General features: G+C 45.2%; 1 protein-coding gene across 34 annotated transcripts in view; it reads left to right on the top strand.

The window, feature by feature from the left end:
* Nucleotides 1-25,472, top strand: part of LRRFIP1 (LRR binding FLII interacting protein 1) — a 201,290-nt gene that overhangs the window by 166,151 nt on the left and 9,667 nt on the right. For 14 of the 34 annotated variants that reach the window (XM_020972188.2, XM_020972191.2, XM_020972189.2 and 11 more), the window contains 9 exons: nt 3,088-3,123; nt 3,556-3,681; nt 4,906-4,977; nt 8,439-8,609; nt 9,464-9,556; nt 10,482-10,574; nt 13,257-13,349; nt 15,630-15,771; nt 18,378-21,357. In XM_020972188.2, the coding sequence (XP_020827847.1) occupies nt 3,088-3,123; nt 3,556-3,681; nt 4,906-4,977; nt 8,439-8,609; nt 9,464-9,556; nt 10,482-10,574; nt 13,257-13,349; nt 15,630-15,771; nt 18,378-19,933 (2,382 nt within the window). In that variant the 3' untranslated portion in view covers nt 19,934-21,357. Of the gene's footprint in view, nt 1-3,087; nt 3,124-3,555; nt 3,682-4,905; nt 4,978-8,438; nt 8,610-9,463; nt 9,557-10,481; nt 10,575-13,256; nt 13,350-15,629; nt 15,772-18,377; nt 21,358-25,472 lie in introns of those variants that run through there. The other 20 variants (XM_020972215.2, XM_020972216.2, XM_020972217.2 and 17 more) reach the window with 11 other exon arrangements.

Raw genomic sequence — 25,472 nt, forward strand, 5'->3', positions numbered from 1 at the left:
AGTCCTGAAACTCCTCCGAGGGCTCTTCATGGCAACGTGAGGGGCTGGAAGCAGGGGCCAGTCAGGAAAAGGGGAAAGATTCGCTCAAATGGTGGGTAGCATTTAAGCTCCTGGAGGCCAGAGATTGTTTCGTTCTCGCCATTTCACCTGTGGCACTGGGCACAGTGCTGGGCACTGTCTGTCCAAAAGTACTAAGCACCTCCTTGTGTCGAGCGATCCGAGTTATTAGAAGCTAAAAGCACAGAGCAGGCGCGCATTTAAAGGTTTGGTTGATCAGTGAGAAAGAACTTTGGCCAGAGTTGGCATTTTTTAAATAAAGTTTAGATGTTAGGTTCAATTAAGTTTTAGCTTCTTTGATGAATAAAAATAACATCCTTTTGGATTGAATATTCAACAAGTGTTTGCCTTCAAAAATTAAGTTCCTGGTGCACACCCTATGGAAATAGGCCTGGGCAGGCCTGTGTATGAGATGTGGGTCAGTGGAGAGTTGGGGACTGAGATGATGCAAGGGGGGGATTCAGGAGGTTCACCTGGGCAGCAGGATGCAACAGGAGTTTGATGGATTCGTGAAACTCAGTGTAAAAGATTGATCTGATCATCTGCCACAGAACTTCCTTGTTGGGATTATTGTCATTCTGGCCTTCTGTCTTCTCCTTCCTCCATACTTTTGCACTGGCTGTGCCCCACATCACGAACGCTGTACCCACTCACCCCACCACCTCTTATTTCCCTGACTTTCTTCAAGACTCGGTAAAAATCCTTCCTTCTGCAGGAGGCCTTTCATGGCTCCCCCCAGCCCTTACTGTCTTCTCCTCCCAGAGTCCTCTCCCCTTCCAAAGTACCTTCTATCTGCTCTGTATATGTTGCATTATCTGCTTAGATGTTTCCAGGTTATGTCCCCCATTAGAACATATGCGCTTGAGGGCTGTTTGTCCATCCTTGTCTTACTGTCCCCAGCACTTGGCCGGCACACAGTAAGTGTTTAATAAATGTTTGTTGACTGACTCAACTGGACTTTCATTTGGTCTGCCAGGGAAGTCTCTCTATAGTTCTAAACCATCGATACCTCAGAGCAAGGGGTTTTCACTGCTTGCCTACATTCCTCATGAAAGAAAATGCTCATCTTCAGTTACAATTTAGTAAAAATGAAGATGTAACTTTTTCCTATGCAAGGTCATGGACCCCCTGAAATCTTTCTACAGGTCCTTGGGCCCCAGGTTAGGAACCCCGGTTTAGCATCTGAGCTCTCTATGGTTTGAAACTGAAGGAACATATCCAAGGGAAGGAAACACTATACATGCGTCATGTAGTGGGAGGAGCCCAGAGCTCCGGGTTGGCACCCCCGGCAGCTGAGACCAAAGGGGACACTCTGTGGCGCCATGTTCTAGGTGAATAAAATATTTGGGCAACACTGAATGGCTGCTGGGTCATCTTGCAAATACCCGCAGCACAATAATGCAGCACACAAAGGGTTAAGTTGGCATATTTGTATGATAGAGAGATTTTTAAAAAACCAAACCTGGCAAACAGTTCAGATCAAGCCTGCAGTCTAAAAGCTCCAGGGGTTTCACTTTGTTACTCTGACTTGTCAAAAAGAGGCAGTAATTCCATATTTGGGACGGTGGAGTTGCATGCTTCTACTTGGCTCCCAATTGCACCAAGGCTTATGTTACTGGAATTTCTTAGTGGGTGCCGGCTCTGAAAACATGGCTGACCTTGTGGAGGGGTCACTTCCAAAGGACTTGCTTTGTTTCAAATGGAGTTTTTGAACTATCATCCTTGCTTGGGTGGGAGATGCCTTGGAGAAAGAGAGACAGACAGACAGACAGAGGTAGAAGGAGAGATTGTCACCTGTTTTTTGTTGGTCATGCCTTAGGACAACCATATTAAAGCCATCTGTCCCTCCTACAGTGGAAATATGGTTAGTTAGCTCATTCCTGATAATAGCTAGCATTCATATAATACGTTAAGGCTCATAGAACATTTTGTATCCACTATCTCATTTGATGGGCGGCTAGGTGGTGCAGTGAATAGAATGCCAGCCCTGGAGATCGTAGGACCTGAGTTCAAATGTAGCCTCAAACACATAATTGGTGTGTGACCCTGGGCAAGTCACTTAACCCTCTTTGCCTCAGTTTCCTCACTTGTGAAATGAGCTAGAGAAGGAAGTGACGAACCACACCAGTATCTCTGCCAAGCAAACCCCGAAGGAGGTCACAGAGAGTCAGACACAACTGAAACGACTGAACAATAGCCTTCTTTGACCCTCACAACACCCCGGTGAAGTAGATGCGCCTGTTCCTCATTTCACAGGTGCTTGCTGTGTGCCTGGCACTATGGTAAGTGCCAGGGATACAGATACAAGCAAGATGGTCCCTGCCCTCAAAGAGCTTACATTCTAATGGGGGGGGGTTGTGGAGTGTCTCTTCTAAGAAGGGAGAGCTGAGGAGCAAGTCAGCTGGTGAAGAGATGATGGGAAACGGATTCAAATTCAGTTTATTGGCCTGCTCACCTCATTGGTCATTCTGTAATTAACATCTAATAAGAAACCTTCACGTGTGAAATAAGCATTGTTCTCCATTCTGTCTTCTGTAAAGGTAATTATGTGCCCGTAGAGCTGGTCTAGCCTTTAAAATGGAATGAATTTCAGTCCCCTTGGTAAAATGTGAGGTTGCATTTATTAACATCAGTACATAGGCAGCCTTGGCAAGCTGAAGGTCCTTCAGAACTCTCATGCGCAGAATGGGGTTTAATAATCCTAGTTAATGCTGACTAGAGTATCTACAACACTGAGATTTGCAAAATGCTTTAATGTGATTCCTTACAACAGCTGTGAGGTAGGTGCTACGAATAGCTCCATTTTACAGAGGGAGAAACTGTGGCAGAAGTGATATGACTTACTCAGGATCCACAGTTACTAAGTGTAAGACAGATTTTGAACTCAGGTCTGAGAAGCCTGACACTCCATCCTCTGGGGGTACACAGCTGCCTCAGGCAGAGGAAACCCAGCTGAAAATGTAGATGAACCAATTATTGCTTTAAAATATTTAATATTTGCCCACTGAGTTCTTTTTTTTTCCTTGACAGGTTGAAGAAAGGCCAGAAAAGGACTTTGCTGAGAAGGTGAGTGTTTTTATCTTGTCATTTTTGTTTTAATTATGGCTTTCAGAATTCATGGATGAAATGGACAAGAAAAAAGCCTATTATTAGGTTTGCAGAAAGAGGAGAAGAGGCAGCTGAGAATTAGATGGGGTTGCTGTGGGAAATCCTGAGCAAGCCCCCTGGGGCATCCCCCTGCATGTTTCTTCCCGTGTTGGGCAAGATGGTCAGAGTGTGTGGCAGGCCAACTTGGGCTCCATTGGTGAAACCTTGGGCTGTGAGCTGCCTTCTTGCTACAGGCCACCCACTGCCCAACTGCCAACTTACTGGCTTGGAAACCACTGTAAAGGGTTGGGATGTGTTTATAACAATCCGTGTGGGTTTAGAAACGGTTTGATCCGTTGGATAGGAGAAGACAATTTTCAGTTCTGAAAGCGGTCTCTTAAAATGTTTTAGGGATCTCGTAACATGCCCAGCTTATCGGCAGCCACATTGGCCTCTCTGGGTGGAACCTCCTCTCGGAGGGGCAGTGGGGACACTTCCATCTCTGTGGACACCGAGGCCTCCATGAGGGAAATCAAGGTAAGATACCGTTGAATGGTTCCTGACTTGAAACTGCCTTTTAGAAAAACCAGCCACTGAGAAGGAGGAGAGCCTTATTTCACCCTCTGCCTCCTGTCATGTTGTCCAGACCCAAATCCAGAATCAGAAAAAGACTCCGAGTAGGAGGCCCAACAGCTTGTACATACAAAGGAGACCTCGGAACAGTCTGTGCCAAAGTCACTGTCGGTATTAATGAAGCCTTTAGTCATAAGAAGATGCAAGCAGAGCAATCCCCAGCCTGAGCAGAGAGCCGAATTGCTGCATTGTTTGTACTCAGCAGCTCCTGTGGCTAAGCGCCATGCTGGGCACTGCAGATACAAAGACGACAGCAAGTCCCTGCCTTCAGGGAGCTTCCAGTCCATCAGCAAGCACTTTAAGTGCCTACTGTGTGCCGCCTTTACTAGACACTGGAGTTACAGAAACCAAAGAGTTCTTGGTCTCAGGGAGATCTTGAAGCTCTTATTAAGTCCCTAGTGGGCACCAAATGCTGGGGACACCAAAAAAACCCGGTCCTCACTTTCCAGGAGCTTCTTCAAGCAGTCAGGCAGCATTTTTCATAATGGTGGAGGATGGAGGGGGTGGGAGCAAGAGGCAATAGTATAACTGCTCCTGTCTGCAGGGCTGCCTCCCAGAGCACAGAGGGGGCATTCGGCTGTGATTTATTAAGCCATCATTAAGAAACATCCAAGCGCAGGCTAGATCGCAGGGTGGAATTCTGTCTTGGAAGAATGTTATTTTAGGATTACTTGCTTTCATCCCTATGGTATTTGTTCCCATGAGGCACCATTTCCTAAGGGTCAGAGCTGGAGGGGCCGTAAATGGTCGCCTCATCCAGTTGTCTCATTTTGTAAAAGAGGAAATGGGCCCAGAGGTAAAATGACCTGCCCAAAGTCACATGAGTCATAATAGCAGAATGGGGATTTGAATCGAGACCCTTGACCCCAGATCCATCATCGCCTTCGTGCCAAGCAATTTCAAAATCCTAAAAACAACATCATGGAAGGTACACCCTCACTTCCGTCCTCATGGTATCATTTTTATTATCTATGTAAGTTTTGCCCTTCGGGAAACTAGCAGCTGAAATGCCTCCCTGGGCAGGACACGCCCGGACCCAAAAGCCTGTCGTCAGCCCCGAGTTTTGTTTGTGACTCTCGTCAGTCTGTTCCTGTGACATCCTTTCCTGTTTTTGCCATTTTTCCTCAGGAGATCAATGAGTTAAAGGACCAGATTCAGGACGTAGAAGGCAAATACATGCAGGGCCTGAAAGAAATGAAGGTATCCGTCGGCTGCATGGCGGCCATGTGTGATGGATGATATTAACCCACCTAACTTTGTCAGAATTAAAACTCAATCTACATGCTCGTCACCAAAGCCACGTTGGGGATTTTTCCTAAAAACTTCACTTAGAGAGGCAGGGATGCCACCCCATCGGACTTCCCTTTAACTGGTCGTCTTTCCAAACAGAGCGCAGACATCATGTCATATCAAAATGATCTGATAGAAATGGTCACTAAGGTGTGCTCGCTGGTGCATGCGTGGAGGATATGGTCTTGTTTTTCTGCACGGTTGGTGGACCCTGCATTTCCATTGCATTTACATACAGATGGTACATCTAGCTTTTGTTACTCCCATGATGACCTAGGGTGTTAGGGTTCCAGCGGGCTCGAGGGGATCCAACGGGGACTTTCCACACCCAAACCCAGCAGGATCGAGGGCTCTCAGCAGACTCCTAAGGTGGGGTGCGTTTTAGGCAGAGCTAAACATTTTCAGCAGGAAAAGCCGAGACTCTCCTCATCTCTTTGGTTTGTATTGGCCTCATAAACCTCACACAAGGTTCCTCCTGGTGTTTTAATCAGGTTGGTGACAGCCCCTTCACTGGCGTGTCTGGCTGACTGGTGATAGATCAGAAATGTCAAGCTGTCCCCTTATGAGAGCAGCCCTCAGAATCTATGCTCCACTGAATTTGTCTCAGGGCATTTCAGCGTCTGCCTGGAAAATCAGATGCTACTTTTACGAGTGAGATTGTTGCTGAGGTCTCACGTGAACTGCACTGTTCTTTCTCTGGTCTCCTACACTCATTGTTTGTGGCTTGACCTGAGGAAAAGATGAGGCACATGCTTTTCAGTAACTGTTTAGAAATCACAGGGAGGTGAGTTTAGCCAAGAGGAGTCACTGAATAGCTTTTCTAGGGTCACAAGTAGACCGAGCAGATGAGTGTCTCAGCCCCATGAGCTTGGATGCGCAGAGTAGGTCATCTACAAAGCCGTATTAGATATAGCTGTATGAGATATGTAGATATAGAGATATATCTATAGATATTAGATATAGATTAGATGTGCAGAGTTTATGAGGTCACCTGGAAAGCCATGGTAGATATAGCTGTATGAGATATGTAGATATAGAGATATATCTATAGATATTAGATATAGATTAGATGTGCAGAGTTTGTGAGATCATCTACAAAGCCATATTAGATATAGCTATATGAGATATGTAGATATAGAGATATATCTATAGATATTAGATATAGATTAGATGTGCAGAGTTTGTGAGGTCACCTGGAAAGCTGTGGTAGATATAGATTATGGCATGATTCTATTTTGGTTCAGCTTTTTTTTTTAACTGAATATGCTTGGGACATCTGTGACTTAACAATAGCTTGTACGTGATTGGATCATAGGGTGAGACATGGAAGGGATCTGAGAAACCATTGAGTCCCGTCCTGTCATCTTGCAGGTGAGAGAAATGAGTCAGGAAGTATCTGAGGCAAGATTTGAACCTGGGTCTTCCCTATCCACAGTGCCCCCCCGCCTCTCAAGTCTATTTCCTTCTCTAACCCTCCCCTCAGGAGAGAACAGCACAGCAGGTAGCAGCACTCAGCAAAGCAGGGGAAGGAGGTGGAGGTAACTGAGTAAAAGACATGGCCAACCCGTCATTGCGTGAGTGGCCATCTGGACCCCACCTCAAATATGACCTGAAGATAACAGCCTCAAAGATTGGATGCCAAGGAGTTAGACCTATTGGTCTCTTTAAGGACTTAGGCCAGAGGTTAGCCTGCTCAGGGGTCATTGTAGACCCTGGGCTCCCCCCTCCCCTAATTTCTACTTTGGAGTTAAATGGTACCAAATCTGCGCTGGCAGGCTCACTCCTTTTTTTGTGCCAGCCATGCTCAGAATATTCCTGTGGGAGGAAGGGAGGAGAGGTGGTAACTCATCAGAATTCTCATCCATTAAATTAAATTAAGTGCCCACTCCAGGCCAGGTGCTGTGCTAGGGATGAGATGACGCGCACAGTGACAGGACTTTACGAGGAACCAGAGAATTGGCAAAATGTCTTACATACATCATCTCATTTGGTCCCTACAGTGTGAGCTAGGTGCTATTATTACCCCCATGTTACAGATGTGTTACCTGAGGCCCAGGAAGGGGCAGTCACTTCTCCAAAGTCACACAGCCAGTAAATATCAGAGCCGGGATTCAAACCTGATTCATTGTTCCTGACTCTGCTTTTAGCACACACGGTCGTCCAACACACCTCCCTCCTACAGGCAGATGAAAAGCAGCCCCTCACCCGCCCTCAAGGGCAGTCTTCTAGAGATCCCATGAATCCTCGCATGTCCTCCCGCTGTCCAGCTGAGCTGTCTTCTTAGCTGAAGGACCTTCTAAGCCCTTGCCAAGAGGACTAAGAGCATACACTGGGCTGGCCCTGAGTGCTCCCCGTAAGTGACGGTGATTCACAAGCCAGGCGTTGTGTTGGTGTGTCTAAAACCAATTAGTCATTTACAAAAGCTGCTGCCAACATAGGGGTTGGAGTGCGGTTGGACGTGAGGTTCTTCCTGTGCTTGTCATTTTAGTGACAGTATTTCACAGATTGGCAGATGTCTTAGTTCCTGCCAAGCAGGTACCTCGGGATCTTGGGATCATTGATTTAGAGCTAGAAGAGATCGGAAAGGCCCTCTCATTGTCCCAGCCCCTTCATCTGACAAATAAGGGAAACTGAGGCCCAGAGAGGTTGATAACTTGCCCCAAGGTCCCACAGGTAGGTAAGAGGTGGCATAGTTGGAGCAATGCTCTCTGACTCTCCAAGGCTCTCATCTAGACCTTTCTTACTCCTGTCTTGGAAATATAGTGAAGAATTTGGTATAATTCCAACACTGGGCATCTTTGGGTGCTAAATCAGCAGGACCCCGCTGCAGCTTTCATACCATTAGAAGACTGGGAGACATCAGAGATTACATATGGCAGAATCCCTTTGTTTTCCAAGCTGATATTGCCACCAGGGGACTGGGAGCCCTTTCCATGTGGTAGATGTCCGCCGTCTTGGTGAATGTGTGATCCACACACTGGGTTATTAAGAACTAACTCACTTTAGTAGGATATTGGTCCTAGTATGACACATTGAAAAGCAGGAAGCTACAAGCTTTGAATTACTATTTGTGGTGGATTCTCTTCAAGAAAAGGGGTCCGAATTTGAGACCTGATTAAAATGCTGCCATTTAAAGATCTTTTTCCTCCCTGGGCATGTTTAATTCTTTGTTGAACAGTGATTACAGGTGCTGTGTCATTACATTTTTAATTTAATTTAATTTTTTTCACTTAACAGATTAAAGATCTAACAAGCTGTTCCCCTCCTCCTCTTACCCCCAAAGATTAACTTCCCAAGAACTATCTGACTAATAGCTGTCTTTTAGTTTAATCTCTCACTTTGGTTTCCTAATTATGGCATGGTTTCCACAGGACTCTCTAGCTGAAGTCGAGGAGAAATACAAGAAGGCCATGGTTTCCAATGCCCAGTTAGACAACGAAAAGACGAACTTCATGTACCAGGTGGACACCCTAAAGGATGCGTTGTTGGAACTGGAAGAGCAATTGGTTGAATCTCGAAGACAGTATGAAGAAAAAAACAAAGTAAGTGAGGTGCCGTCTTCTACAGCTGGACTGTTGGACCCCAGCGGCCTCTTGGAAAAAGAGAAAAGGGGAGAGGGAGAATGGGATCAGCTTGGATTGAGTTTTAGAGCCCAGGGCTAAGTCGTGGTGATCTGTTCTAAAAATCAAACCCCTTGGGTCCCTGGCCCTGCCCCTTTCTCCTCCCCCCAACCCAACTGAACACAGAGATTTCTGGGAAGTGCTTTCATTGACACTTAAATCCAAATCAGATTTTTCCACGAGAAGATTACAGAATCTTTTTGTAATCATGACATTATTTTTCAATGGCAAATAGGACGCTTTCTTATGGCATTTCCTTCCTTTTCTTTTATCACATTGTTATAAGACAATGTTCTTAGAATACAAACTTTATATATCTTAGAATACAAACTTTAGTGGGGGAGCAAACTTTTAAAAACTTAGACCCTTCACTCATTGAGTGGTGGAGGAGAAGAGTACCCAGTGCCGAACATGGCAGAGAGGTCCCAGAGGCATGCAGCCAGCTGAGAGATGAGACATGTCAGAGCTGAGCTCTCCTTAAGTGGGGGTTTGGGGTTCGTGGTCCTGCCCTCCAATGAAAGGGGCAGAGGGGAGTGATGGGGTGGGGACTTGTCCCAGGGCTGATGAGATTTTACAGAGTGATGAGATGCTTCACTTTTTGTAAAGCGCTTTTGTCACAATAACTCCATGAAGGAATCATTCAGCCAGTGCCTTTTAAGCACCTACTGTGTGCCGGGCCTTGGGGCTGCTAAGAAAAAAGCAGGAAGGACCGCAGCCAGAACAATCCCAGCTTCGGAGGCTTCACCTTCCTCTCTCCTTGTATTTGTCCTTTACAGGAGTTCGAAAGGCAGAAGCATGCCCACAGCGTGTTACAATTTCAATTTGCTGAAGCAAAAGAGGCCTTAAAGCAAAGAGAGGAGATGCTCGCGGTAAGTGGCTCAGCGCATGCCCCTTTTTGCTCCAACGCCGGTCAGCCTGGAAGGGCCACGGACAGCAGCAACAGCGAAGGTTTGGGGAGAATCAAAGAGTTTGGACTCATTCCAAGCCCCCCCCACAGGCTTCCCTGAAAGAGACCCCTGGGTTTGGGGTTTGGTTTTTAAATAAGTTCTTACTGATATCTGTGATAATCATTTATTATTGATCATTTTATTTTTGATTAATTTTGGCTTTACATCGCTCAGATTTCCCCCTTTATCAGGATGCCAGTTTTTTAACAGGTAAATGTTCCCAAGTTTCTCAAGGGTGACAGTGAAGGAATTAGCCTGCAGACCAAGCAGCTGTTGCTTCCTGCCGGGGAGGAGGAAGATGGGGAGAGCGGTGGATGGGGCCATGCCCGCCTCCCTGGCCCAGAGTGAGCCCAGAGCAGGCACTTTGCAAAGTCTTCTTGAATTGAGCAACCTTACCCTGGGCTGCTAGAAGACAGGGTCTCCCTATCTCACCCAGGTCGGAAGTACAGCAGTCACTTGAGGTCCGAGACCACTGCTGCTCCATTTCTGACATGGGCCTCCTCAGGCAACCTAGTGGCCCACCATTCCCATGGGCTCACCTTCTGAAGGTAGATTTGGTGCAGGCCCCTGACTGGCTCAGCCCATTGCAGCTCAGAACTCGCTTGGTCAAGAAATCTTCCAGCCTCAGCCTCCCCAGCAATGGAGAAATCAGATTAGAGTGGAGGGCCCCTTTCCCTGGCTAGTGGCAAGGACCCGCTGCTAACCCGACGCGTGACATCTGGAAGGACTTTCTCTCTCCTTCTCCCCTGGGTCCCCCGGGGCAGGATCCCCCGCCGGAGCCCTTGGTCTTTTTTCTGCCTGTTTAACCCGTGATCTGCTTTCTGTCTTCTCTGCTCCTGTCCCTCAGGAAATCCGACAACTGCAGCAGAAGCAGGAGAGTTATATCAGGGAGATTTCTGATCTTCAGGAAACAATAGAATGGAAAGACAAAAAGATAGGGGTAGGAACCTCTCAGATCTTTGGGAATGTGTGTGAACAAACCGCCTGCTTGCCCAACATGTAAAACAAAATTGGCTTTCCATCAAAGGGAGCGTGTGTGGGCCCATGCATTGAGTCTGTGGTACTCCATGGTTAGGGCTCTGTGCAGGAATGACCTTCCCAGAGTTAACCTGTAATTCAAAATCTGAGGGGACTTCAGGAAAGCATTGAAGGCAAAGATTGATTGACTTGGTGTGGTGGAAGGAGCCTGGGATTCGGAGTCAGAGGACCTGGGTTTAAATCTGCTTCCCCCACTGGGCCTCAGTTTCCTTTTCTGCAAAATGAAGGAGCTGGGCTGGCTGGCCTCTAAGGAACCTTCCAGCTTTATGTCTAAGTTCCCAAGGTCTGTAAAGTGCTGTGCTGTGACTACCACATCACCGGATTACCAACACCCACGTGGTTATCAGTAAAGAGAACACATTCTAGACAGCTGCTGTCTAGGGTGGGGTGAGCTCTGTCCCCAAGGGCATGGGGGCTGCCTCAAGTGGGTGGGAGCTCCCCATCCCTGGAAGCATCCAAGCCTGGCCATTTGTTGGGGGTGAAGGTCAGAAGCCATTTTTTCAGGCATGGGTTGAATTAGCCAGCTCCCAAGGTCCCTTCCAGCACGGAAATTCTGAGATTCTCTTCTCCACATTTCTTTTGCTTTTGCATCACACCAGCTGATAATAACAGCAGTAATAATAATAATAGCTAACGTTTATAGCCATTAATTTATAGCTGTAACTTTAAATGAGCTTTGTAGCTATTCGTTAATAGCACTTTAAGATTTGTAACATGTTCTGCTTGTTATCACAGTTGACCAAGTTAGATCTTAACATATATGGAAAAGAGGTATGGGGACAAAGCCCTACAGACCACCATCTTCCCCTCCAAAAGCTCGTGCTCGGGAGGAAGGCGATGCTGCCTGGGGGCTACGGGAGGATCTCCAAGACTTAGCCATCAGCACGGTTGGTCCCCCCAGGGACTCCAGTTGGTAGACGCTGCCTGTATAATTATACCCATTTTACAGATGAGTCCCCAGGAGCAGAGAGATGGAGGGATTTGTCCAGGGTCACACCCCTGACTCGGGAGTCCAGTGTTCTTTCCCCTTGCTGCAAGACAAGTCTGGGTGAATGTGGCAACCTGCCGTGTAACCCTTAATAAACCCTCACAGGCAGCTGGGCATTGGGTCATTATCTGACTGGCCTTCACTCACACATTCAGTAACTCGCCCAAGGAGCTGTTGTGCTTTGGGTTCTGTGGCATGACGGAGACAGAGCTAGGCTCAGCCAGTGCAGGTCCTGGATTTATGTCTTGCCTCTGGCACAGATTAGCGGTGTGACCCGGGATAAGTCACCTCACCACTCAGTGCCCCTCAACAGCCCGCTAAGATGGGAAGGTGCTAAGCAGGGGCCAGACTGCATTGTAGAGGGAGTTTCCTCACTGGAGGTCCCAAAAGCAAAGAGAAAACAAGTCGAGTCCGGACCAAAATCAAACCATCGATAACAACAATGATAATAACACACAGATACACACCTATAGGGCATGTGAAAACTGGAGACAGGCGGTCCCAAAAGTTCTGGTGCAGTTAAGCCTTAATGCCATCAAACTCAACTAAGACTTTTGGGACGTAGATGGAGCGATCAATCATGGATAAATGGGTAAATCGATGGAAAGATGGCGGATAATATCTGTTTGTACCTATATACATCGTTGATAGGTAAAAAGAGAAAAAGATAGATGATACGTAGCTAGAGAGAGATGATGGATAAGAAGGTTAAAGAGATAGAGAAATAATGTGTCTGTGCACATAGATAGACATCGTATGGGATGCTTGAGAGAGGCTTCCCAAGTCAGCGTCACACCTAAATACATGAATCTTCCAGAAGACTAGCTCCCAAATGCATCTTCCTTCCAAGGATCGTGTTTTTAAACACATGAAATGGGTAGGATTACAAAAGAAGCCAGATGTATCAAAATCTAGCTATCAAAACACCTTTCTTTTTTTTAAAGTTCCCACATCACAGGTGGAGAGCCCCCACCAACAGCCGTCCTGCTCTTATTGGCCACGTAGCGAGGTCTGCGACTTCCATCATCTCTCATCCCCAGGCTATGGAGAAAGCCATGGTGTTTCAGTGAGCCGGCCAGTGTTAGGGGTAGGGAACTTCTGGGTGAGGAAACTCTCTCTACCAATGCAGATTGACACCTTCCCTGCAATGTTGATCATAGTCTTAGAGAATAGCCTAGAGCACGAAGATTAAGTGACCTGCTCAAGGTCACACAGCCAGCGTGTGTCAGAGGCTGGATTTGAACTCAGGACTTCTTGACTTTGAAGCCAGATCACTATCCCCTGCACCAGTCTTCCCCTAGCCCAAGGTAAAAATGATAGAGAGATGTGTCCTCTGTTCCCCGTGTTCCTGAGGAGGACCACCTCGGCTCCAGAAATGTAGGCATCTGCACCTTCTCCAATACTTTCCCACCTCTGCCTTACCTAGATTGGATACCGTGTTTGACTGGATCTGTGTTTCTCGCCTGTCCTGTCTAGTACCTCAGTACTTAAGACTCTCTTGGTCTCCTCTCCCTAATGTTTCTGAAATCTTCTCTGCTTGTCTCTACCTTCCTCCTACGTCTCTGCCTCCTCTCTGGGTGCCTGCTACTGCCTCAGGCGTTAGAGAGGCAGAAGGAATACTTTGATTCCATCCGGAGTGAGCGAGACGAGCTTCGGGCCGAAGCAATCCTGCTGAAGGAGGAGCTGAAGGTACGGAGCCCAGAGCAGCAGCCGAGGGCCTGACTCGCCCTGGGGAGGGCCGCCACCCAGGGGCTCGCGAAGCTCCCGTGTTTTGGGGCAAGCCGATTCTTGAGGTCAGCTAAGACCGAGAAGCCCATGGTGGCCTCTCTGCAGTCAGTGTTGATGTGGAACCTTCCATGCTTGGAGATTTGTAAACTGCCAGTCATTTTCATTTCCAAAGGTTTTGTAGGATGGTTATCTATGAAATAAAGGGGTGGGACTTGATGGTCCCTCCCAGCTCAGCTGGTGGCACAGCGGGCAGCGTGCTGGGCCTGGCATCAGGAATACCCGCGTTCAAATCTGGCCCCAGATGCTTACTAGCTGTGTGACCCTGGGCAAGTCACTTAACCTTTGTCTGCCTCAGTTTCCTCAGCTATAAAATGAGGAATCGTAACAGCACCTACCTCCCAGGGTTGTTCTGAGAAGCAAATGAGATAATTGTAAAGTGCTCAGCACAGTGCCTGGCACATACTAGGTGCTGTTACTGTTCCGTCATTTCAGTCCTGCAAACTCTCCATGACCCCATTCTTGGCCATTTCCTTCTCCAGCTCATTTGACAGATGAGGAAACTGAGGCAAACAGGGTGAAGTGACTTGCCCAGGGTCACGTGGCTGCTAGTAAGTGTCTGAGGCTAGATTTGAATTCCGGAAGATGAGGCTTCCTGACTCCAGGCCCAGCACTCTGTGCACTATGGCACCATCTAGTTGCCTGTAGTAGGTGCTATGGAAATGCTTAGTCCCTTCTCCTTCCCTTGCTCTTGTAAACGTGCTGTCACCATCCTCTCACTCAGGCTAGCTTCTCACGCTGTTCTTTGGGACTCAGTTTGTCCCAGAACCGCTCTCCTTAGCCCACATTCAAGGCCTCTGACAATCTGGCACCATGCTGCCTTCTTAGATTTACCCCCTCTTGCCTCTCTCAGGCTGCTCCCTTCCAAGTACCTAAACTGTGCAGCTCACTCCCCTGAAATGCCCTGAAATTTCCAGCCTACATGCCCTTGCTCACACTGTGCCCTGTGCCTAGAATTGCACTCCCCACTTCTTTCTCTTGTTGAATTCCATCTTATCTTTTGGAGCCTAATATGTATACATTGGTCATCAATTTTTATCATTAGTGTTATTGAAATATGGAGGATTGCCTATTTAAACAAATTTAGAGCCTAGGATCCAGCTTTATGGAATGGACTAACATGCCTGGTTGTTTCACGTAAGCTGACATCTCCGATTTAGGGAACTTTCAGTGTGGGGTTGTATTAGTTTGCCCAACTGGGCTAAAACCAATCACATAAAATGAGTGATCCCATGAATGAAGCAATCTTTAGCAACTTATGACTAAGTGACACCTATTGGCCAAGTGTGGTATTGCAACCCAGATCAAATAGACCTTGTAAATGCTCAAGCAAACAGAGGCATTGGGGGCTCAGTTATTGGCACTTTGCCTGTCTAATTGGAGAGATTCCACAGCACAAGCAAAGTACCTATGATGGGGATAAAGGGATGGGTGCATGAAAATGGAGGCAAGATCCTGTCATTGGAAAAATACAGCAGTTCTGAAAATGACTGAGAGCCCTTCCACAGAAGGCAAAGTCCCACTCACATAGGGCCTTGCTTGTGTAGAGACGTGCCACCATCTTGAATTCTTTCTTTTAGGAGTTGAGGACTGGGCTAGTTGGTATGGGTTTTTAAATACAACTACATCCCCATTAGCGTGAATACTGAATCCCCTGAATTGGTCATATGTATTCAAATTTGAACATTTCAGACTTGAAAGTATATAAAATATGGCCATTGGTCCCAGACCAATGGAAACATGCAGTAAAAATTCAAATAATATGACCATTTCAGGGAATTTGTTATTCCCACTTGATGGGACCTTTTCAGTAGTGGATGGTGATAGAGAAGTAAATTCACTTTATATCAATTTTCTTGGTAGCAAGATTTACCAAAATATAATTAATTCCATATGTAGAGGGATACCTTATTGTCAACAATACCTCACGGGCATGATTAGACCTGGCTTGAAGGAGTAAAGTCAGATGGAATGCATCTAATTGGCAGATACATATAAAGGGACCACATCTTAGAACAGTTTGCAAATGCTAATAGAATTTTTTTTGTTCATTTCAAGGTGTTTTACCATAACCAACCCCTTTGTATAAGCAGTGTGTTTAGACAGCACCATCCTCAGGTTTTTCTAGAATAGACTGATTAATATTACTTAGTGAATATTACAGTGATCCTGTCTTGTCCACAGAAACATGGAATAATCCTGAATTCTGAAATCACCACCAATGGAGAGCCTCTGGATAATCTAAGTAACATGAGCCACCTGGGATCTCCCAAGGTGTTGCAACAGGAAACAAATGTCATAAAGTCATCCAGTGATGGGACACTTGGTAAGAACTTGCTGCCTCCTGGGCCCGTTCCTTTTTCTGGTCCTCATTTCTTCACTTTCTATGCTTGATTGGAATTGAAGCCATCCCTCATCGCTTGATCAGTTCACTAATCACACCGCATGCCACCATGTTCTGTCACTTCCTATGCACTCTGCCGCTAAATGGTTCTGATTACCTGCATATGTTGTCGTGCAAATTTTTTCACTAGCAATCATGGATGGCCTCGGTGTACATTTTCCTTGTTCCTCGACCCAGTCAACTCAAGCCAGTCAAATAAGTCTGGGAAGCAAGGGACCAAAACTTCCAGACAAAAGTACAGTTGAATATAGACATCTCTAACATCTAAGTTTTCTTTGACTAACTTATCTCTAGTTCATAGAGGAATAGTGAACAGTCTGATGATGATAGAAGCAATGGACAAGATTTTCTCATCTAAAATGCTAGTTAGAGTAGAATGCATTGTGAGAGTCTGAGATATTGCTTAATCAGTCAGGTCCAGTAAAGAATACTTGACCATTCAAAAATATATATATGTAGGTGATCCCAAAGGTCCTGGCTAGCAACGACATTTTGTGACTGTGACTCTGGGTTTCCAAAAGCACCATGGAGCCAGTACACTTACTATACTATTCAGACGTGGCAGTTGGATGCCTGCATGCAGCATTCTTCCTTCTTTGCCAGAATTGACATTATTATACCCAGGATGCTTTACCTTCTGAAAGAAGTGTGGGAGAGGGAATCTAGGAGGCCATGAGAGCTTAGCACAATTTATTCACTCTGAGGCAATTGGGTGACTCATGTTCTCCATTGGTCACAAACTGATCTCAGTTGTCTCTCCTGAACGTATATGCTACTTTGAGAGTATGTGCTAAATTGTGAATTGGCCTTCAGAAGGTAGCAGGTGCTGGAATATGCAACCTAGATGAGTCCTCACCAGACACTAGTTATTGACATTTTTATGGAGGCTGAATAATCATATTATGGCAAACCATTTTGAGACAGCCAGCTAGCACAGCGAGGTGGTATCTAACTCATAGAAACAGGGACCACTGAACCATAAAAAAGATCACTGCAGGCTGCCTATTGATTTCATTTTCAAATGTAGTATTACCTATATTTAGTTTTATTTATTTTGTTAAATATTCCCCAATTATGTCTTAATCTCATTCTGGCCACATGTGGGAATGTTGCAGGCCATGTATTTGACATCTCTGGCATAGTGGATAAAGCACTGAACTTGGAGTAAGACCCAAGTTCAGATCCTGCTTAAGATACTTAACTGTGTGCCCCTGGGCAAGTCACCTAACTCCTCTGTGCCTCAGTTTCCTCATCTGTAAAAATGAGGGGACTGTACTCCATGACCTATAAGGTCCATTTCATCTCTAAATCTGTGATCCTGTCATTTTAATTTTCCACTTGGTAGCTTTCATCTCCTTTCTGTTTCAATTTTGGAAGCGTAGAAGCCCAAAGACAAAAGAATGTAGATTCTAAGCATGTGTCCACCTGGAAAGAAAATAATCTGGAGTTTCTGGTTTTTTGGAGAAGATAGAAATTATTGAAGGCAACTAAGAAGCTGGCTTCCCACCTCCCTTGAAGGCTATTGACTGTTCAGGGGAGAAGCAGGCCAGCTGCTGTCTGGTCCAAAAGTGCATTTTATGAATCTCTAACTGCAGGTAACTTGCTGACTCATTAGAAAAACCTGCAGGCTCGGTGATCAGAGGAGCACTTGATTCTCAGACTTTAAGCATCCTTGTGTTTTTAAGAATTTGGTTCATTTGTCTTTTCAAAGCCTCCAAGAATGAATGCCGCACCATTCCTCTTAAAGGCAGGAGTGTGGGGCTTGGAGGCCTCGGTCTGTTTCCTGACAAGTCCCCTTTATTGTAAATGAACTGGCAGAGTACCCCAGATGTAGCTTTCCCAGTCCTCCATTCTCCTTCCCCTTTCCTTATATAATAAAGCCAAATATTTGAGAACAGAAATTAAGGGGAAAAAAAAAAACAAAAAGTGGTTGAAGACAGAATAATCTCTATGTACTTTAATAGGATGGTTGATGAATGCCATTTTAACCAGGATAGATTTTTAAGGCTGAAATTTCTTGCAGGAGGCTGAAGGATTTTAGGGGGGAACTTCAGAGAATTTCTTAGAATCTGTATTCTAGGCAATGCACTTGGCCCCCAACAAAATCAAAGAGTTTTCATTAAGCATAGAGTCTAGAAATAAGCAAGGCAGAGTTAATGTCCAAACTTGACCATCAAGTCCATTCCTGAATCTGATTGTTGGGGAGGACGTCGGGCTGCCTGCTCCAAAGCTTGTTTTAATTGTGAAAACCTGAACTTGACTTTCAAAGGCCAAGTGCCACAGAGCCCCTGTTGTCTTTCAGCTGGTGGCGGGCTTCCCTGTCCAAATGGTTTACTAATTCAGTCGCTGCTTTGCCTCACAGAATTGGCAAAAGCTGATGATCTCTTATTAACTGGAATTCCTTGATGATTCTCTCTCCTTGGGAACGGGGTTTGGGTGAGAGTTAACCTATGTTTTATGCTTTTGAATCGATAGTTAAGTGGTTGCCACATCATGTGGTCCCTTCAATTTTTTCAATGGTCTTTTAGGAAGAGCCAGTGAAGTGGAGGTGGCCAGTGAGAATGTGGACAAAGTGGGGGAGCGTGAGCAGCCCCAGGCGGATTCTGCAGAGGCAGGTGTGGATACAAAGGCCTTACCTCCTGATGGGAATGCAGAGGCAGAAACCCCCTCGCAAGACCATGCCATGGTGACAGAAACATTAGCCAACGATCCAGCCCATGTGCCAGAAACTCATTCTGTCCCTGAAAATACCAACGAGCAGGTTGAACCCAGTGAGGGTGGAGACAGCCTGGGGGCTAGCGTAGAACCCAATCACCTCAGTGAATTAGAGAGTGATAATATCGATCAGAATCAGGAACCTGCAGGGAGCCCTCATTTTCCAGGTGATGTGATTAGCCAGGACAGGCGCAGTCCCTTAGATACTCAAAATGAAAAGAAAGAATTAGTAGAAAAGCATGAAGAGGGTAGCAGGAAATTATCTCAGGATACCGAAAGAATAGATACAGTGAAACTAAGTGAGAATCATTCCGAAAGCTTGCTCGAAGGGATGGAAGCCAAAGACAGGACGCAGGGAGACACAGAAGTGGACAGCAGAAGGACTGAAGATGAAGCAGTTAGTGGAGATGAAAAAGGTGCAAGTCTCATGAAAGGGGAACAAAATAAGGAGGAGGAGCGCGAGTTCATAAAGGGGGAGCAAATCCAGACAATCCCATCTTCAGAAGTAAAGGGCAGCCAGCCAGAAAAAGTGGGCAAGAGGGTCACGACTGGTGAAAATGAATGCTCAGATCAGAATGTGCCCACAACAGAAAGAGATGGCCAGAAACGGGAGATATGTGACTCCTCTTCCAAAAAGTCCAAGAACAAGAAGAAGAAAAACAAGAAGAAAAAGTCACCCCCCGTAGGTTCTTCCGACGACGTTAAGAAAGAGTTGGTCTTCCAAAACACAGAGGAGGAGGAGGACGAGGAAGAGGAGGAAGTGAAGTTCGAAGCCAAGAATCAAGCCCAAGACACCCTTGGCAAGGTGGTCCAAGAGGAGAAGCCAGAACCAAGAACCGATCTCGACAAATATGTGGATTGTCCAGAGGAAGCCAAAGCTGAATTAGATGACAAACCAAATCAGCAAGTTGGTAAAGCGGAGACTCCTGAAAGAGCCGTAGCTGATGACAGCAAAGTATCTGAGCTCGACAGTGATGCAGCCCATCCAGCGGGTGGAAAGGGAGAGGTCAGTCCCTCAGAGGTTGCTGAGGCTGGAAGCATAGAAGAAGAGTCCGTCCCCGCCCAGAAAGCAACGGAGCAAAGCCAGATGTCCAAACCAGAGAATAAAGAAGCAGTGGGCAGTGGCCCCCAAAATGAAGATGCGTCATCATCCCCTAATGATAGTTCTCCCACCGAGAGTATGGAGGAAAACTGTGAGCAGTCAGATGAGCACCTGGAGACAGCTGAGGAAGCGTTAGAAAGCAGTAGCCCAGACAGTGATGAGCACGAAGACCCCGTGGGCAACCTCAAGGCAGAGAGCAAAGAGGACACCAAGGGTAGGACCGGTAAGGGGAAAGATAGAAATAAAGAAGAATGCACTATGTCATGAGTCAAGGCAGGAGGCTCACAGCTGCTGGTGTAGTGTAGACAGCTAGAAGGGAGAGAGGCACTCTGCAGAATCAGTCTTATTATAGGAACACTTAGGGGTTTTCTCTCCTGGTGACAACTCTAGAGTCTAGGTCGGTCTGTATGCACTGTGTGGCAATCAGTGACTGAATCACTCACTACTCTCAGTCACACAGATCTCTGTAGGTGCCTATGTAGTCTCTTGTCAGCTTCAGTCAATCATTGTGTTTGCCATCTAGATTTTTAAAGAGAGGGCATGGCTCTTATTACTATGAGCTCAGGTTGAAAGAATGACCAGAGCACCAGATAACTACTATTAATGTTCATTGCTTTAGTTTCCAGTTCAAAGTCAAGGTGGCCTCAGTGCCTTTCCTTTCTGCTCTAAGCCTGTAGACGCATATGGCTGTGATTGGCCACTTGTGGCGCCGTTTTATTGTCTCACCCTAACCTGTAACTGATTGATCCTCACACGGGTTTGTCTCTGATTCCAATGCCTTCTATTTATCATTCTCAGTATATTTATCTTAATGGGCACATTGTGACAGATACCACAGATGATTTCAAGGCAGTTAGCTGCCAAATAATATTTAGGTCACTGTGTGATGAAGTTTATGCCTTCTGGAAATGAAAGTTCATTTAGACAATGAAGTTTTGATGCCTTCAACACCTGGAGGAGTCTTGAGGTCAGATTACACCTGGACCTGCTGGTCTAGGCACTTCACCCTAGATCAAGCCTTGGGGGCCATATTACCAATCATTCCTTGATATATAGATATATTTTTGTTTGTTTGTTTGGGGGGGATTATTTCATTTTATGTGCACATTACCTATCTGATATATTTTACATACAACGCTATTGAGATGGATGTTTTCTTTTCCTTAAAAAAAATAGATATTTGTTTAAATTTATTTCCTAGTACTTTTAATTTCTAGCAAGAGCACACTTTTGAAATGATAGCTTACCTTGAAAATACCCTTTATCCTTTTGGCTAATCCTCCTTGAGTGTCTAACCTTCATTAACAAGTGCTATACCAAAAGTTATAACCATCACTGTGCAGATTCCTAATTCCTAATGGGCAAGAGACGGTGTAGACAGTGGACTCATTTTTCACTGCCACCTGCACCATCAACCCAGTTTGGCTGGTACGTTCTGAATTTGGTCTGCACACAGGCCACTCCCTGGGTGTTTGCTGCATAATGAAATGTTCTCTTTAAATGTGTTTGAATATTGAAATTAAAGTGTACTCATCCATGAATGTCATTGCCATATATCTAGACATGTTATGTGGTTTTTATAGCTGTTACAAAATCATTGAATACAACCAGACCAAAGTTTTATCAACATTTGAGGTGTATATGATAAATGTTGTATATAATTGAAATAAAGGCATTTTATCATTTTAAAAGGCTGTGATGCACAATCTTTGTAACATGCACAATCCCTCTAGGACTAACTCATATTTGCTTCCGTGCTTCCGCTGTCTCCTCCCTCATTCACTTATTGTCTTCATTAAAAATAGACGCATTTGGAAGCTGATTCCTTTCAGCCCCTTCCTGTTTTGTGGATGTGCCGTGACAAGGAAGGTGATTGTGGCTGTTCAAGTGGTTTGGGGTTTTTAGTCTCTATTTCAAATGGTCTAATGTACGTGAAAGTACTTTGTAAACTGTAAGCATTATACAGACATGTGTTACTTCATAGCTTCCAGGGGAGGATTTTGAGGAAACTGGTAAGAAGGAAGAGGAATCTGGGTCTCTTCCCAGTGTCAAAATGGGAGAAACAGTGGATTGGCATAAACAGACCCATGGGACTGTGAAAGGATCTCGAAGGGCCATGAGTGGACCTGCCTGACTTTTGGGGAGATAGCTACATTTGGGCCATTCCTAGAAAGCAATCCCACTTATCTTTTAGGGGTTCCCTTCTCCTCCTTTTTTAAAATTTTATTGATGTGCTTTGTTTTTATGTTACAAACATTTACAGATTATCGCTGCTCCATGACAGGTTTCTTGTGATGAGGTAAAACTAACATTATAGTGACCTCATCTGAAAGTGTGTGCAATATTCCACATCTGTAAGCACCTTCCCATCTCTCTATTTTTTAATCATTTCATTAATTTATAGAAATTATTTTCTCTTCCTCCCACTGGCCCCCACCTCATTGAAAGAAAAACTGTCCCCCATTGGATATATACAATAATACATACGTGTCTCATTCTGCACCCCAAATCTGTCATCTCTCTGTCAGGAGATGGATAGTATGTTTCATCATCATCGTTCTGGAATCATTGACCTGTCAATGGATATGGCTATTCTAGATGGCAGTTTGGAATTGCGCACAAAAAATTACTTAAACAATGCATGCCCTTTGACCCAACTACTGGCCTGTATCCAAAAGAGATAAATAAGTAGCAAAAGGATTTATATGTACAAAAATATTTTTGTGGGCACCAAAAAAACCAAACTGGAAACCAAAGACATGCCCATCAGATGGGGAATGACTTTACAAACTGCAGTGCATGAATGTGATAAAATCCTACTGTGCCCTGAGAAATGAGCAAATAGGTGATTTCAAAGAGACATGGAAAGGCTTAGATGAACTGATGCAGAATGAAGGGAATAGAACCGGCAAAACAATTATTACTATAACATCAATATTAACAGTTTTGAAGACTTTTATAAATTGATGGAGGACAGAACTGGGAAGACAATTTATACACTAACAATAACCCTGTGAAAACAAACCATTTTAAAAGTGCAGTTGATCAATGCAGTGACCACCCATGAGTCCAGAGGATAGATGATGAAACATCCTACCTACCTCCTGACAGAGAGGTCGGAGATTTAAGGGGATTTCCAAGAATGCCATTCATTCATTGATTCATTCATTCACTCACTCATTCATCTAATGTGCATATATGAAATGCATACCACATTCAAGGCCTTTTGCTAAGTAAAGAAGGAGAATGGTTTCTGTTCTTCAAAGCTCTGTAGTTGAGGGGTAGTTTGATGTGGAGGGACTGGTCATACAAAATGACTTGTGAAAGATGAGTCAACTTTCAACAGAATGTGAGGAGTATAGCAGTCCAATCGTGGGGAAAAGCAGAAGCAGAGAGAGTGTCAGGAAGGCCCAATACAGCTTTGGGGAAAGGTCAGTAGTCCATTTGGCCAGGATACAGCAGGGCGTGTGAAGGGGGATATAGCATGAGATAAGACTGGAAAGATAGGAAGGAGTCCAATTACGGAGGACTCAGGTACCAAGCTGGGCATTTGGACCTGATTAGGGGACAGCAGAGACATCTCCATGGCATCTGAGCATCATGATGCATGAACAGTCTTAGGGTAGGAAGATTACTCCAGCCAGAGCAATTAGAGAAGACTGGAAAGGGGAGATTACCAAGGGCTGTTCCCATAGTCCAAGCAACAAGGAAGGACCTTAAACCAGAACCATCCATGGTAATGGAAATGGAAAGGAGGGGCCAGAAGCTAGTGAGGCAATGGGAAAAATCAAAAGGACGGGGCACATGACCATGATCCCAACACAAAGGTGAGAGAAAAGGAGTGAAAGGCGGCATCCATGAATCGTAGCATCTCCAAATGGGAAGGTCCCTTAGACACCATCAGTCAGATAATTAACTCAATCAAATGAGATTCTATTTGTAAAGCACTTAGCACAGTACCTGGCATACAGCAGGTGTTTAATAAATGTTTATTCCCTTCCCCTCTCCCATCCACTCCAACTTAGACCTTACTAAAAATCTCCTCTATCACATGCCTCTCAACAAGTAAATAAATTCCAGCACAGATAATTGACTGAATGATGGTGTGGTGAACAGAAATAGGGGAATCAGGAAGAAGAGCCCATCTGAGGAGGAGAGGAAGAGGTCAGTTTTGTGCAGGTGGTGACAGCAGGCAGGCAGGTAGCATTGGGAGCACAGAGCTCAGGTGCAGGCTTGAACAGAGAGATTCATGAGCTGTCCACCTCAAAATGATTTGTGATAGGCCTTAGGCAAGAGTTCTTGGGTGCGTGTGTGTAATTTATTTATATTCGGAAAACTGTATTTCTGCATGGGACCAAGGTCACAGGTGGGCTTTTTTTTTTTAATGGAAAAAGGTCACCCCTTCTCAGAGACAAGTAGTCTAAAGAGATATCAGAAATTTCTTTTTTTTTTTTTTTGGCTAGGCAATGGGGTTAAGTGACTTGCCCAGGGTCACACAGCTAGTGTCAAGTGTCTCGGGCCAGATTTGAACTCAGGTCCTCCTGACTCCAGGGCCAGAGCTCTATCCACTGCACCACCTAGCTGCCTCTGAGAAATTTCTTGATTAAAATCTAGGCATTGTGTGCAAAGTCCCAGCTGGAGACACTAACACTGTATGACCCTGAGTCATTTTGCCCTTGAGCCTCCATTTCCACATCCCCCAAATGAGGGGGTCAGACCTGCTCTCTCCAGTTCTGACACTCCCTGGATAATCCCGACTCATACAGAGAAGTGAAAACATGTCCCAGGTTTGGATTTTCTGTTTTTATTATCAACTCCGTCACTGGTGCTTCTTCATGACAGGCAAGAAGCCCCAGGTCCCATTCTCCCCATCCCCATCATACTAGTCTAACATACAAAAGATTTGACCAGATTTTACCTCTATTCCTTTACCTTTGTACTTGTGATCCTTCCTTGGGTCCCTGGCATTTTTTCTATCATCTAAAGATTCGCTAAACACTTCATATAAATTATCTCATGTGAACTCACAACCTTGGGATGTACCTGCTAATTATCTCCATTTTAATGGAGTCTCAGCTGAGACTCAGAAGAATTAAATCTTAGGCAGCATGGTATAAACAATCAGAAGAACTGAGTTCAAATCCTGACAGCAGCATACTTACTAGTAGTGTGATAATTTCACCTATATGAGCCTTCATTTCCTTTGCTGTAAAGTGAAGGAGTTGGGTTCCATAGCCTCTAAGGTCCCTTCCACCATGAAGTCTGTGACCTGTGATTCTACTATTTGTCCAGATCACATTTAGTATCACAGGCAGGAAACCAAGGTTGGCCATACTAATGCTTTCTCTTAGGTACCCTGGGCATGGAAAAAATTGTCCAAGATCTGCCGGGCCTCTCACCACCTTGTATATTGTAGGCACTTAATGTCTCGTGAACTTAATAGACTTGCAGGTTGAGGCAGAGCCCAATTTACACCCTTCCTCCAGAGACAGATGAGAGCTGGGTCATTATGCTCCATGACACCCAATGAATGTGTTCATTAGAGATTAAAGGGGAAGTGGAAAAACCCGTTGTGCCATCAATGCTTGGTGCTTGTCGCTAAATGGAGGGCAGTTTGAACAGTCCAGATGATGAATTAGCCAGAAGCCATTTATGTAAATTTTGACGAAGATGATTCTTCTCAGGCACGTAGGAGTCACTGACACAGTCACACTTGGGGCTTTCACACAGGGATTCTCCCAAGACATTTTTTTACCTGCTTGGTTTTCCTGTCACCTGGTTTAATAAATGTTACACAGAGAGTTGA

This window comes from Phascolarctos cinereus, unplaced genomic scaffold, assembly GCF_003287225.1.
Source record: "Phascolarctos cinereus isolate Bilbo 61053 unplaced genomic scaffold, phaCin_HiC Scaffold_5;HRSCAF=322, whole genome shotgun sequence".
Classification (NCBI taxonomy): domain Eukaryota; kingdom Metazoa; phylum Chordata; class Mammalia; order Diprotodontia; family Phascolarctidae; genus Phascolarctos; species Phascolarctos cinereus.